This window comes from Grus americana, chromosome 6, assembly GCF_028858705.1.
Source record: "Grus americana isolate bGruAme1 chromosome 6, bGruAme1.mat, whole genome shotgun sequence".
Classification (NCBI taxonomy): Eukaryota; Metazoa; Chordata; class Aves; order Gruiformes; family Gruidae; genus Grus; species Grus americana.
In genome coordinates this window covers 27745616-27758089 of record NC_072857.1, presented here as the reverse complement: position 1 = coordinate 27758089, position 12474 = coordinate 27745616, and the positions used below count along the sequence as shown (strand labels likewise).

General features: G+C 46.1%; 1 protein-coding gene across 2 annotated transcripts; it reads left to right on the top strand.

The window, feature by feature from the left end:
- Positions 1–2794: 2794 nt before the first annotated feature.
- On the top strand, positions 2795–11858 carry SGO2 (shugoshin 2). Of its 2 annotated transcripts, none has more exons than XM_054830809.1 (9): positions 2795–3167; positions 3470–3613; positions 4566–4741; positions 5008–5070; positions 5687–5781; positions 6572–6840; positions 7454–9418; positions 10583–10709; positions 11530–11858. In XM_054830809.1, the coding sequence occupies exons 1-9, from the start codon at positions 2807–2809 to the stop codon at positions 11729–11731; spliced, it is 3402 nt and encodes a 1133-aa protein (XP_054686784.1). In that variant the 5' UTR covers positions 2795–2806; the 3' UTR covers positions 11732–11858. The 2 variants fall into 2 exon arrangements, with proteins under 2 accessions (XP_054686784.1, XP_054686786.1); XM_054830811.1 differs by having other exon boundaries at positions 7457–9418; positions 11530–11849.
- Positions 11859–12474: the final 616 nt, after the last annotated feature.

Here is a 12474-nt window from a genome sequence, read left to right as displayed (position 1 = left end):
GAGCTTAAACCTGCACCTTCAGGTTGGGTTATCGGTTTCAAGCTAAATGATCCTTTTACACTTCTAGGCATTGAGTTTCATTGCTGAGTGGCTGGCTGGAAACATAGAGGACTTGCTAACAAGGGAGGTAGAGGCTATTCACTGAGTTTTCTGATGGATCTAATAGCTTGTAAAAGAAGCTATTGCCTTCCACTGTTCTACCATTCCACCATAAGGGATGGTGAAAAAATAGACCTGATACCCCTGAGAGCCCATCTGTGGTTTTGTTTGCAGTTTTTATGGCATATAGCAAGGATCCTGCTACTTGTTCTTTCATCAATGTTATGCTTTTGCTTACAGTACTAGGAGATATTCCAACAGCTAAGAAATCCCAATGCAACTTAGTAAATCCTGCTGTTGTCCTTCCAATGGATGCAGGGCACATCTGGCACAGGATTGCTGATGGTAGCCAATGCATCATGATGACCTAGTTGTCAGTGAGAAGCTATTGGGTTTTGTAGATTAGGAAGGTTTGCAGGCTGTAGTTCTGAATGGAACGAGCCATCCCCCTCTTTGGGAATGTACTTCTCATGTTATTAGCTGATTACCTAGTAAACAATAGGAATGGGTTTATGAGACATGATCATAATGTTGCCTTTGCGATGGCCTAAGAAAACAAAATCAAATGTATTATCATGACACAGATGTTTTCCAGGAAAAAGCCTACTTGGTATTAACAGAATTTGTGCTGTGCTTTCTCTTCCTTACTTCATTTCACTGCTCTCTTTCCAAAGTCCAAGCTTTAGGTGTGTGCCTAGGCAGGTGCAAGAGGTAAAGGTGGTAGACATGGTTCTGCCACCTACTGTGTCTTTGCCATAGCAGTGCAAAGTCAGGTGGGCAGCCACTGAGGGAGAGCTGGAGTTTGGGAATGGCCCCTCCTAGCAGCATTAGATGCCTATGGCTCTTCTCATTAATTCTATGGCAAAAGGAGCACCAGGCTTAGCATTTCCCCACCTTTCATTCTAGCTGCAGGGCTTATAATCAAGTTGGATTTGATTTCTGAGAGCATCCATCTGGCAGGCATCATGGCAACCCTGTGCCTCTAGTAGAGCTGCTGCTTGTTTGCTCTGCTTTGAGAAATGCAGAACTACTGCCTGCCTTTCCTTCAGTTACACCTACCCAGGGCTTATGCGCTGGCATGGCCAGGTCAGTGTGAAAAGTACCCTTCACAAAGTGAACGCAGCCATGCCAGGACTGCCCCAAAGTCCTGCTAACCCAACTCTTCTTCCATTATCTGGCAAGGGTGATACCCTGCTGAAGAAAGTGACTTCCCTGAAATGAGGCTGGTCCCTAGCCCTGAGGTGAAGTGGCCCCCGCTATTTTCCCCAAACCAAGAAACACCTCTATATCATTGCAAGGCAGGGAGGGGGTGATACTGTGTTTGTGCTCTTCCTGGGGAAAAAAAATAGCAGCCACTAGTGGATGCCTGGGGAAGAGATGGAAGAGCTGTGCCAGTGAGCATCAAACCTTCTCAGTGTATTTCCCCATTCTCCACTGATTTGCAGCTCAGGACCTTCTTGAGCAAAAAGTATTGTCTTGGCAGTTAATAACTCTTGCTTGTTTTTTACTTCCACAAACTTGTCCAATCACTTTTTGAAACTTAAGTAATTGACTTATGCAATATAACCTGGCAAAGATTTTCGCTGTTTAAATAGGGCTGTGTGAGAAAGGGTCTCTGGTTTTAAGCTGTCCACTGTTAATTTAATTTGCTAACCAGTGTGTTTAATAAATATAGTAAAGTAACTTAGTAAGAGCAAGTTTAGGCTCTTCGAACTATGGAATGTCATGTATGGAGCACAGAACTTGTATTAGAGAAGGATACTTAAGTCTTTTCCCCACACAAGAGCACTTTTAATGCCAGTCACAGGTTCCCCAGAGCAAGAAATAAAGCAACAGGCAAGTCTGCAGCACTGTTATCCACTGCAGATCTGATTTTCAGGGCTGGTATAGAGGATGTTTGTCAATCTGCTACTTAATTAAGTCAGAAGGAATAAACTTATTTAGTAATTCCCATGATTTAATGCTCATCAGCTAATGTGTTAACAAATACCATATAAAATAGGAACAGGAGTAACTGTTTATGGGTACAAGATTTAGGACTCTTGCAAAGGGCTAACATTCATATCTGTATTGCAAATTCCCTCTGTACCTCAACTCTAAGGTGCTGTTCTGCAAACTATTTGGCTGCTTTTTCCTTAAATGTAATTTCCTTAAAATATTTAACATTGTTACATTGTTAATATTGAGGCTTTGGGCAACTTGGTCTAGTGGAGGGTGTCCCTGCCCGCAGCAGGGTAGTTGGAACTAGATGATCTTTAAGGTCCCTTCCAACCCAAACCATTCTATGATTCGATGATCTGTACGTGTAATGTCAACTTCTTGACAAATTCAAAGGTGTCTGGAAAGCAATGCATTATCTTGGACTGAAATGTAAATTACTTTAAAAAAAATACTTTTAATAGACTGTAAAATGTCACCTTTTGACAGGTGAAAGCTGCAAGCCAGGTGCTGAATTCTAACCCTAACTTTTGGGTGAGATTTGTCCTTCAGAACACCCCTCGGGCTTTTCTGAGGCGTTTCAGGAGCGTTTTAGCTCTGCATGCCCGCGGCGGCAGGGGCGCCTCACAAGCGCGGCCTCAAAGGTACAGCCTTCCAGCCAGAAGGGCGGCGGGGCCGTGGCGGCTGGGAAGGCAGCGTTTAGGGGTTCTCTTTCCCCGTGCGGAGAGCTCCCCCTCGGCGGCGGCCCCGACCGACATGGCGGCACAAAATGGCGGCGCGGCCTGACCGGAGAGCGCGGGTGCCGCGGGCTCTCCACACACGCAGGTCCGCCCGCGTCCCGAGGGACGGGGGAAGTAACGTCCCCGCTCCGACACAACCGGCAGCGGTGATGGAGAGTTTGTGCGCTCCTGGTCTTGTCCCTGCTCTTCCCGGCGGAGCAACAGGGAAAGGGAAAAGGCCGCTGGACCCGCAGCCATCCCGCGGGGCGGGGCGAAGAAAGGGCTACCCCTCCTCCCGGTTGTATTCAAAAGTTTCCCGGCGGGCAAGGCTTCCTTCCGCCCCTTCCCTACTTCTCCAGCCGCGGCGACGGGCAGCCGCCCACCGTTCCGGGGGGCTCGCAGCGCAAGCAGGTGAGGCGGGGGGGTGTCTGCCCGCCCCGCTCGCGCTGAGGGGCCGCTGGTGTGCGGGAGGTGGTGGAGGGGCTGTAGCAGCCCAGGGCGGCCGCCGTGCCCGGGAGCAGCTCGGGGCGAGGTGTGGCCGGGTGTCTGCGGCCGCCCTGGGCCTCGTTCCTCCCTGCGGGGGTTGGCGCAGCAGCGGGGTAGGGGGTGAGGCCGCAGGTACGGTTCTCGGGGAGAGTGTAAGTTTTGGCTGGTAAGTACTCGCTGAAGGGAAGAGTACGGGTGCTAACTCTGCTTGGTGTCACTCTCTCCAGCTATGGCATCTCGCGAGGCTTCTGAAACATCCTTCTTCAGCCTGAGTGGTGTAAGAGAGCGGATGCGGGAGAAGAAAAACGGTGCCTTGAGGACTGCAAAGTTGAATGCCTCGCTTGCATCAAAAATCAAAACGAAAATAATTAGTGAGTGTATTTTGTCTTGCAGCATATACAGAGCCTGACAGCTACATCAGCTTATAACTGTGCCTTTGGTTGTGGTGGTGGATGGCTGTCTCTTACCCAGAGCTTATATTTAACAGCTGCTTCTCTGCCTCTGGGTTTCTAGAGAATTCAGTACCCTGCAAGTGCCACTTGAGGTGCCCAAAGGTGTTTGAGGTATCTGTGACTGGCAGGTTAAAGCAGAACTTTTGGAGCAGCAGCCGGGGGCATCACAGGCTGCTTGGCAGCATCTCAGATGGCATTAGACAGCTGTGTCTGGGTAAGCAAGTTCTCAGGGTTCAAACAGCAAAAATAAGAGGTGTGGAAAGTATTTTAGTATATATGCAATCCTGTGCAGAAGCTAGCCCAACTGTGATTTGTTTTATGGGGGAAACAATGCAATGATAGTGTATGAGATAATTTGGACTACCTTGAGAAAGCTGGATATTTCTGTTACTTTTATTTATTTGTTTTGAAATTGGGAAACATGGATCTAAATCTGCTCAAGGGCTACTACAGAGGAAAGTAGGTTTTCTCCCTCTTTTTGGTTGGAGATGAGGACTCCGAGTTATAGGCGACTTGTTCAAAGTCAGAAGCATATCTTTCTAAACTCAGCACCTGAACTGCCTCTTCATTAAGAATAAACCAATTTTTCATTAAGAATTGAAGTGGTAGCTGGCTGACTGTGACCCACTGAGGATGGAGAGGGTGTCCATCTGAAGTGTGCAGGTTATTATGGAAAGTTTTCCCTGCTGTTCTCTGGAGACTTCTGTTGCTGGAAGGAATTATACTGCTGACTTTGTGCGGGGGCTATTGAATTGTAGAGATCTGAGCCTGAGGGAGGCTATTCTGGGAAAAGGAAGAAGTATGATGAGGGAAGAGGTATGGATGAGACCTTGGATTCTGACTCTGTGCAATACTTCTCTGTTGCTTACAGACAACTCCTCCACTATTAAAATCTCCCTAAAGCACAACAATAAAGCACTGGCCCTGGCCCTCAATGCAGAGAAAGCCAATGCACAGCGGCTCACCCAGGAGAAGACCATCTTACAGAAGGAGGTCGAGCAGTGCCACTTCCAGAACGCTGTGCTGCGGCACAAGCTCTCCTTCCTGGTACAGCGCTAACGGTGTGGCTGGCATGGCGGGGGGGTGGTGGGCAAGGTATGCAGCACTAGCATCTCAGTCTTAGGAGGAGTGAGCTGTCACTGACTGTCTGTATGCTCTGCATATGAAAAATGTCACCATTCATTTGCTTACTCTTTCTTTCAAGCTGTCTTCTCCCCAGAACGTGCCTTGCTCTGGCTACCAGCATCCTTGTTGGAATAGATGTTTTGATTTAATGACTTTATGGTTTTTCTCTCTTTATTACCTCAACATAGAATAACACCTTGAAAGAATTTGAAAACCTTATGGCTGCAGTTAAGATGGCCCGGCTGTCTGAGGTAAACCATGGGAACCATGAGCATACTGCTCTGGGAAGGGGGATGTGTTCGTCTCTGTATTTTGCTTTGTGTTGCCTGCTCACTTCAGTGTTTGATGCTTCAACTGTTTTTCTTCTTGCTTGAATTGTCTTCTTGCTGGCTGTGTCCTTGTGTGATCTTGGCGTTAATGATTTCCAGCGCAACTTCTTCTGTAGGAAAGGCTAAAATTTTAAAATGCCGCCCTCTGGGTCATTAGCTGTATTGGCCAGTAGGCTCCTCTGCTATGACAGGTTGTGACTTCTTTTCAATTTCTTTTTTCAAATGTTACCGTGACAACTTGGGATCAGGAATAGGACGCTTTCTCTATGTGTTGTCTCATGGGTCGATGGGAAAATATTCCTGATTCCTAGTCTCAGATTATCTGAACTAGTTTAACTTAATCATTAAGCCTGTGGAGACAGAATCTGACTCTGCTGCAATTTATTCCATAATTTGTACAATTTTAAATGGGAGAGGGTCACCAGCAGTATTTGACATACTTTCCAGGGTGAAACTGAGCTTCTGCTGTTTCTGTGCAGGCTCCTGCACAGAGGATTGCAAGAGCTTTAAACCACCCTTCTATTTCTCTGCTTTCCAGTTCCATACAAGTTCTGCATCCTTGTCCAATGGCCAGAAGAGCAGCATGACTGAAGATAGCTGGGCCGATGATATTGCAGATGGTCAGCTTGTCAGGTGGGCCTTGAAATGTCAGATATCACCAAGCTCGTTCTGAATTTTGATATGCTAAACTTCCTCTTGTGTTTTATGGGTGAGCCCAGTTGTCTGTTTTACATGAGATGTCTTCTCTAAACCACCACTGCTTGATGTTGTCCTTTACTCTGTGTCTTGCTGCTGCTACTCCTTTTCTTATTTGTTCTGATGCCAAGTCTATGCATAAATTGGTCTTCCTCTCTCCTTTGTTTGAAAGCACATAGCTTTCAGGTAGTTTTTCCTTTGTAGCTGGTGAGCATGGCAAGATTCCCTTGAGTGAGTGAGTGCTATAGCTGGCTGCTTTGATGTTTGTTACATATAAATGCTTAATAGTCATCTGCTTGTATGATGTAAACTTTGTGTTAAAGTTCTGTCTCTCCTCTGTCTAGTCTTCCCTTTGAACACAGGGGAGCCCTTGGAGCTGCCCACACACATAGCTTCAAGGTGCTGTGTTGGTGTTCCGCAGCGAAGTGAACCTGCAGTCGCAACCTGTGCGCTGAAAGGCCTTACTTCCTTCTTGCCTCAGTGGTTTTTTTTTTTTTTTTCTCCTGCTTCTGTGTCTGCAGCAGTGTGCTTTCCTTATGAGTTGTGCTTGGACAAAAATGGGAAATCTGTCCTGGCTGGGCAGTGTGTTTTTCAGCACTTGAAGCCTTCGGAAATGTATTTCAACAACTCATGATGGAGGCGAAAGCTGTAGCTATTCTGCTGGATTCAAGGGCCTGTCACAGGTATGGAATGTTCCTCCTCCGTTGCTGTTCTTCCTTCTCACCAGGGCTGCAGGGATGCCGATGAGGGTGCCCATTTCCAGGCTGCGCAGTGCAGGACAGCAAGGTGGCAGCTCCATAGCAGTACAGACATCCTTACTAGATCTTCAGAGACCTGCTTCTAAGGAGCTCCTGGAAATTGTGCCTGTTGCCTCCAAAGACACTTTGTCACCACGGCCTGCTGAGGAGCCTCAGTCCCACCAGGAAGAGAACGGGAAGAAGCCAACTAAAGCAATGGAAGCACAAGAGGCTTTTCTTGACTCTCACATCTTTGGAGGTAAATTTGCATCTTTTGCAGTTCTGGTATGACTTGCATGCCTGTGTTCAGAAATGAATGAGTGCAGTGCCATAGCTCCATTTAGCTCCTAACCATCACTCCAACAGCTCCTAATTACTGTTAGGAACTGTATGCTTCAGTGATGCTGATGTCGCTAGAATTACATATATCCCAGAACGGGATGTCTTGGTGGGGATGTTTGGCATGTTTGCAATAGGTCAAGATCACTCACCAGGCTTTCTGAGTAATAGGCACTGAACTTACATAAGATTTTCAGAAATGTCTGAAGGTGCAGAATCTGACTAGATGCACATCTTCTGTTCCTTGTGGATTTGCCACATCAGTAATAACACTCATACAGATCGTAAGCATTCCTAAATATTAGGACTGGTTAAAGGATCTTGCTTTGGGCTGCCCTTCTGTTCTGAGGGGAGCCAGCTCAGCAATTATGTTACACAGTGAGTCTGGGGAGTCCCTGTAGAGAGAAAATCATACTTTTTTTCTATGCTCTGGATTTGTGGCAGTGTGTGGGGCATGGGTTTTAGTGGTATAGGGAAAGCTGGCATTTGCCTGCTGCATTTCTCAGTCTTAGGAATGAATTTTGTCTTTCCAGCAGAGGGCTTGTGTGCCGCTGAACAAAATCCCAACAATTTGCCACCGCTTGCCTGGGAAAGTCATCCTCTTTCATCTGAGGGTGATGAGATGGTAAAACAATTCTTTGATCGTCTCTCACAAGGACATGTTACTCAGAGGAGAAAGCGTTCCACCCTGTTTGCAACCAGCACTCCATCTTCTGGTGTGGATATCTTCCCATGTGTCAGTTCCACTCAGGCAGCTCGGTGGAGTATCACAAAGGACAGCAGCAGCTCCAGCAACAGCAACACACAGCAGCAGCTGAAATCTCCCAGCTCCCTGGTTTCACTTACTCAAACCACTGTTATTCCTGATAGAAAATCATTGGGTAAAGAGATTTTCTGTGATCAGCCACAGGCTAAAGAAACTGGGTGTGGTGTTGAAGTGGACCCTAACAATAGCCAAGTCCCTGAGTTTGTTCCTGTAAAGGTTAAAAGCAAAGGTAATTGTAAAACTCGTGAGAAAACAACTGTTAAAAAAGCAAACACAGGAAAAAAGAAAACAAATGCAATTATAAACAATGCAGAAGGTAGTCCTGATCTACCTCAAGGTGAAGAGAGTGCTCAAAATGTGAAGAAGCTTCAGCCAAAAGTTGCAACATGTTCTAGTGAGTCTGAAGCCTCTGAGATGAGGCAGAATGCTTGCATGGGGGCTTTCAGCAGAAAGAACAGAGGCTGTGGCATGGAGCAATGTTCCTGCTCTCTTGATGGAGTCCAAGATCTCAGAAGGACGTATGTGGTGAATCCAGCACAGCTGCACAGTCTTGGAAGTGGTGACTCACTGCAACAGGTTAAGAAGGAAGCTGTCTTTGAGATCCAAAGTATGGATAGCTTGTCAAAAAGCCACGTTCGTACTTTCTCAAGTCATGAAGTTCCCTTGGATGATTCCAGTCTACAAAATTCACTTTTCTTGAGGAAAGAGACCTCAAGTGCCTGTGCTTTGCAAGAGGACTCAAGTGTGAGCACAAAGAGCATCAGACAGAAAACCAACAGAAAACCTAGAGTAATTAGGGAAAGAGATTACTCTGGTGAGGAGAATCTGCCAAACAGCATGAAAATACCAGAGGCCAAAGCTGAAGAACAGCCTAAAAGAAGCCAGACAAGCAGGAAGAAGACTGTCAGGAAAAACAGTTGTAGTGATCAGAGAAATGAAGTTGATGGTTTTGGGCCATGTATAGATATTCAAGGAGTAGCTAAGGAGAGCACAAAGGATTTGCGAGGTAATCTGAAAGGTAGCAGGAAAACTTACGTTGTCTGTCCTTTGGATCTTTTAGGAAACTTGGGTTGTGTCCAGGCAGATTTTGAAGGGGGTGAAATTGTACCTCCCAGGTGTATTCCTGGGAGCAAAGCTAGCAAAATCCCCAGAGTTCAGAGGATGGTAGCTGCTCAGAGCAATAAAAAACAGACAGGGGGCCTTCAAGAAAAGGGACAAGCTAAAGTTGACAACAACATGAATACTTTGAAAAAAGAGGCTTGTCCCAAACCGAAGCCTCAGAGGAAGAGGAACACCTCTAGTCCTCCAGAGACTGATTCCCTGGCCAGCCAAAGTGACAGTGCCAAGGCACTCATTGGAAGTTCAGTGGAACTTGCATCCAAGCAAACTGTCCTGATGGGGAAGTTTTCCTGCATTACAGATCTGCTGTCTGAGCCAGACGCCTTCCTGGAGGAGCAGATAGCTGAAATATCGCTTACAAACTATCTTATGGATGTTTCACACAGTCTTGAATCCTCCTCTGTGACCTGTTCTGCAGCTTCGCCTGGCTGCTCCAGGCTTACGGATATACCAGTTTCCAAGAGCTTAAGTACCAAGGGCAACAAAATGCCAGAGAAATCCTCTGTTTGGCCAGAAAGGTCCCTGATATTTAAAGAAAAGACTGCAGAGGAAATATCTGGGGAAAGAAACCAGGTTGAGTCAAGTTCTCAGAGCCCACCTTCACAGGAACCCGGTAGGTGGTAGGCTGGGGAGGAGACCTATGTTTGGACATAAGTGTCAAAAGTCCACGCAGCAAGTGCTTATATTTTTCTTCCCCTCCTCTCATTTTTCGGAGTTAAAGATCAGTGTGCATTATACCATTTATGCTTCCACTTGTGCTGGCCAGTCATTTCTGTGGCTGCATTTGCTTTTAGTTTATCAGCATTCCTGTAAGAATTTCTGGTCATTTGTTTACGTGTGGATATTGGGAAAAGACTAGAAGCACGTGCTGCCAGTCCTGTTTTACTGCTCTTGCTATCTACAAGGCATGCCTGTCAATTTAGAAAAATTAACTACTTAAGCAGTTGAAAAGTATAATTTGATGCTGACCCTGCCTACTACAGTCAGCATTATTGGGGCACAAAATATGATGAAGATGGCAGGTTTTTGGTGTGGAATGGTTAGAGTTGCAAGGATTCAGACTTTATACCTCTAGGTGATATCTTCAAAGGAAATTCATCAGGAGCTACCTAAATTCTCTTGGTTGAGGGTTGTTTGTTTTTTAAAGGATTAGGAGGGTATTTCCCTTGGCTGGTAATACAATAGTTAAGCTGAGCCTTTTTGGGAGCTTGGCGTTATTGGATACTCTGTAAAGAGAGTTGTTGTGTGGGGTTTTTCCTTCCTGCAGCTGTTGACAAACAGGCCTGTTACAGCTAGAGTGGGCTCTAGAGAGGGAGGAAGCTTGTTCTGCCTTCCCCCTCTTGGCTGACTTCATTTTGAAAGCTGTGGTAAACACTGACAGGGTCCTGTGTCTTGCTGGAAGTCTGGTAGGTTGTTTGGGTGCCATAAGCTTCCCTTCTCCTCCAGGCTGTAAGGTCCTGGGCATTACAACTATCATTTTTGTATCATTTTTCTACTATATCAGGGCCCGATGATACTAGCAGTATTAGCGACCTGTATTTTTTCAGTGAGGAACCTAATTTGATTCATGAGCTGGCTTCTGAGGAGCAGGTCTGTGATTTTGAACAAAAATGGTCTCCTGAGTTTAGAGGGAATATGATTTGACACAGAATTGTGCAGCGTTCAGAGAAACCTGGTAATGCAGCCCTTCTCTATTTGGCAGCTGTGTTTCTTAGGATATCTGGAAATGATTTGGAAACACTTCGATTAACTCAAGTTTGAATGTCTCCCTTTGCAGAGATCAGGCCACTACAGGACTTGACCAATGCCAGGACTCTGTCTTCCTCCAGCTTGGAAGAAGTGTCAGGGTGCTCATCCAGGCGGAGACGGAACCCAGCCTGCTATGCAGAGCCCAAACTCAACAGGTTGGGCTTTAAACTATTCCCTCCCATGGTGCAACCCTTGCTCTGCTCTCATGTGCTCACTCTCCAGGGCTGGACCCTCTGTCATTTTGTTCCTGTCCTCTTCTACCACACTGCGGTTAAAACAGTTCTGCATCGGCACAGATGCATGTGTAGGCTTCTGGTAACAAGCTACCAAAGGTGTTATTTCCCTCCCTGAAATGAGCACATCTCTTAGCAGACTGCATCTGTGGTACTCCAGTGCTAGTGAGGGATTAGCGTGAGGATAAAATACAGGCTAAATAAAGACAGCTAAGCGAAAGCCCTAATTTCACTTTCTGCCATTCTGTGACATCTGAAGTTTTATACAATGACTAATACTTCCATTTTAATTGGGTTTCAATGAAGGAAGTGCAAGATTTTGAGGAGGGTTCTCCCCTGTGAGCAGGCTCTATCTGTATTCGCTTTTTCTGGCAGATACAAGTACTTAAACAAGTAGCTGCATCTTTTCCATAAGAAACTGTAGATTCAGTACATCCAATGGCTACTGTACAGAACCATTTAATTCCTAAAATGATGACTTTGTTGTTGTGCTACTGGGTAATACTATGTTCTTTTCCCTGAAAAGTCTCAGAGTTTGAACTTTGTGAGGAGTAGGTTACACTGGGTCAGAAGGTACTCTCTACTGATATAGCTATTCCTGTACTGGACAAGGAACAAACTGTACCACTCAGTCATCCTATAGCAGAAGCATTTCACTAAAATCAGAAACTTTAGAGACTGAATATGTGTATGATTTCAACAAGTACCTTGATGGTTCAATCTAACCCTTTTGGTTCTGCAGGAAACTGAGGCAAGGTGACCCATTTACAGACATGGGCTTCCTCCAGTCCTCCCTCTACAAAACCAAAAAGAAAACTGCCAAAGCCAAGGAAATGACCAAGAAGATCAAAAAGGAAGAAGAATGGCTTCCTGAAGGATGTCCCACTGCCAAGGCAAGCAAGCTAGTGACAATGGGAAAAGACATGGAGCCAGAAGTAAAATAGTGGTTGAACAGGCAACCCCCAAGCTCCTAGAGGCTTGTGTGTCTTTGCTAGAATATCTCTGAAGTTTTGCATAGTTTATTTTTTATCTTCAGTTTAAAGTATTAATAAAGTCTTCTATGTGGACAGTATAGAAACTTTGTGACACTTATTCCTGCCCTCCCCCCCCTCCACCTTTAAATGCTGGGGTGTTTGTCTGCAAAGTCTCTGTGTACAAGTGCTCGTGGCCCCACAAACAGCTGGCTGGCTCTGTCAGTTTTCTCCTGGCCCTACACAAGCCTGGGGAGAGTACATCCTGGAGGGCTGATCTGGCACTGCAGAGACCCGCAAGGGCTGCTGAAAGGGTATGAAAGGGTTGCAGCAGCCCAGGCTGCGACAGCAAGCAGAAGAGGCATGCTGATGTACTGTCTCGCGTTACCTCCTGGAAAAGGTGGCTTCTGTACAGGTAGAGCAGTCCTCTGGGAAGTCACGTTTAGGGTGACTAAAGCCTTGGACAGCCCTAGAAGTCAGAGCTCTCTGCTGTTCTGGAAGGGAGCCGTGTCAGACAACTGATATATCCCCTAGTGCTGTATTTGCTGTCAGTAGGGATTTGCATATCTATGGAGTTGAAAACTGAGCCTTCCACCAGTCCTGAGCATGCCCTAAACAGGACACAGACACACACATCTAACTACATCGGTGTCAGCACCAAGGGTAAGCTAGGCTATACCTTGATTGAAGACAACTTTTGCTGGGATCTGCTAATG

What these genes read in the sequence shown, in the direction of transcription:
- SGO2 (XM_054830809.1), top strand. Translation starts at nt 2,807, where the DNA reads ATGGCGGCGCGGCCTGACCGGAGAGCGCGGGTGCCGCGGGCTCTCCAC. An exon ending in GGCACAAGCTCTCCTTCCTG is followed by an intron (nt 4,742 to 5,007) that starts GTACAGCGCTAA and finishes ACCTCAACATAG; the next exon opens with AATAACACCTTGAAAGAATT. An exon ending in GCAGAGCCCAAACTCAACAG is followed by an intron (nt 10,710 to 11,529) that starts GTTGGGCTTTAA and finishes TTGGTTCTGCAG; the next exon opens with GAAACTGAGGCAAGGTGACC.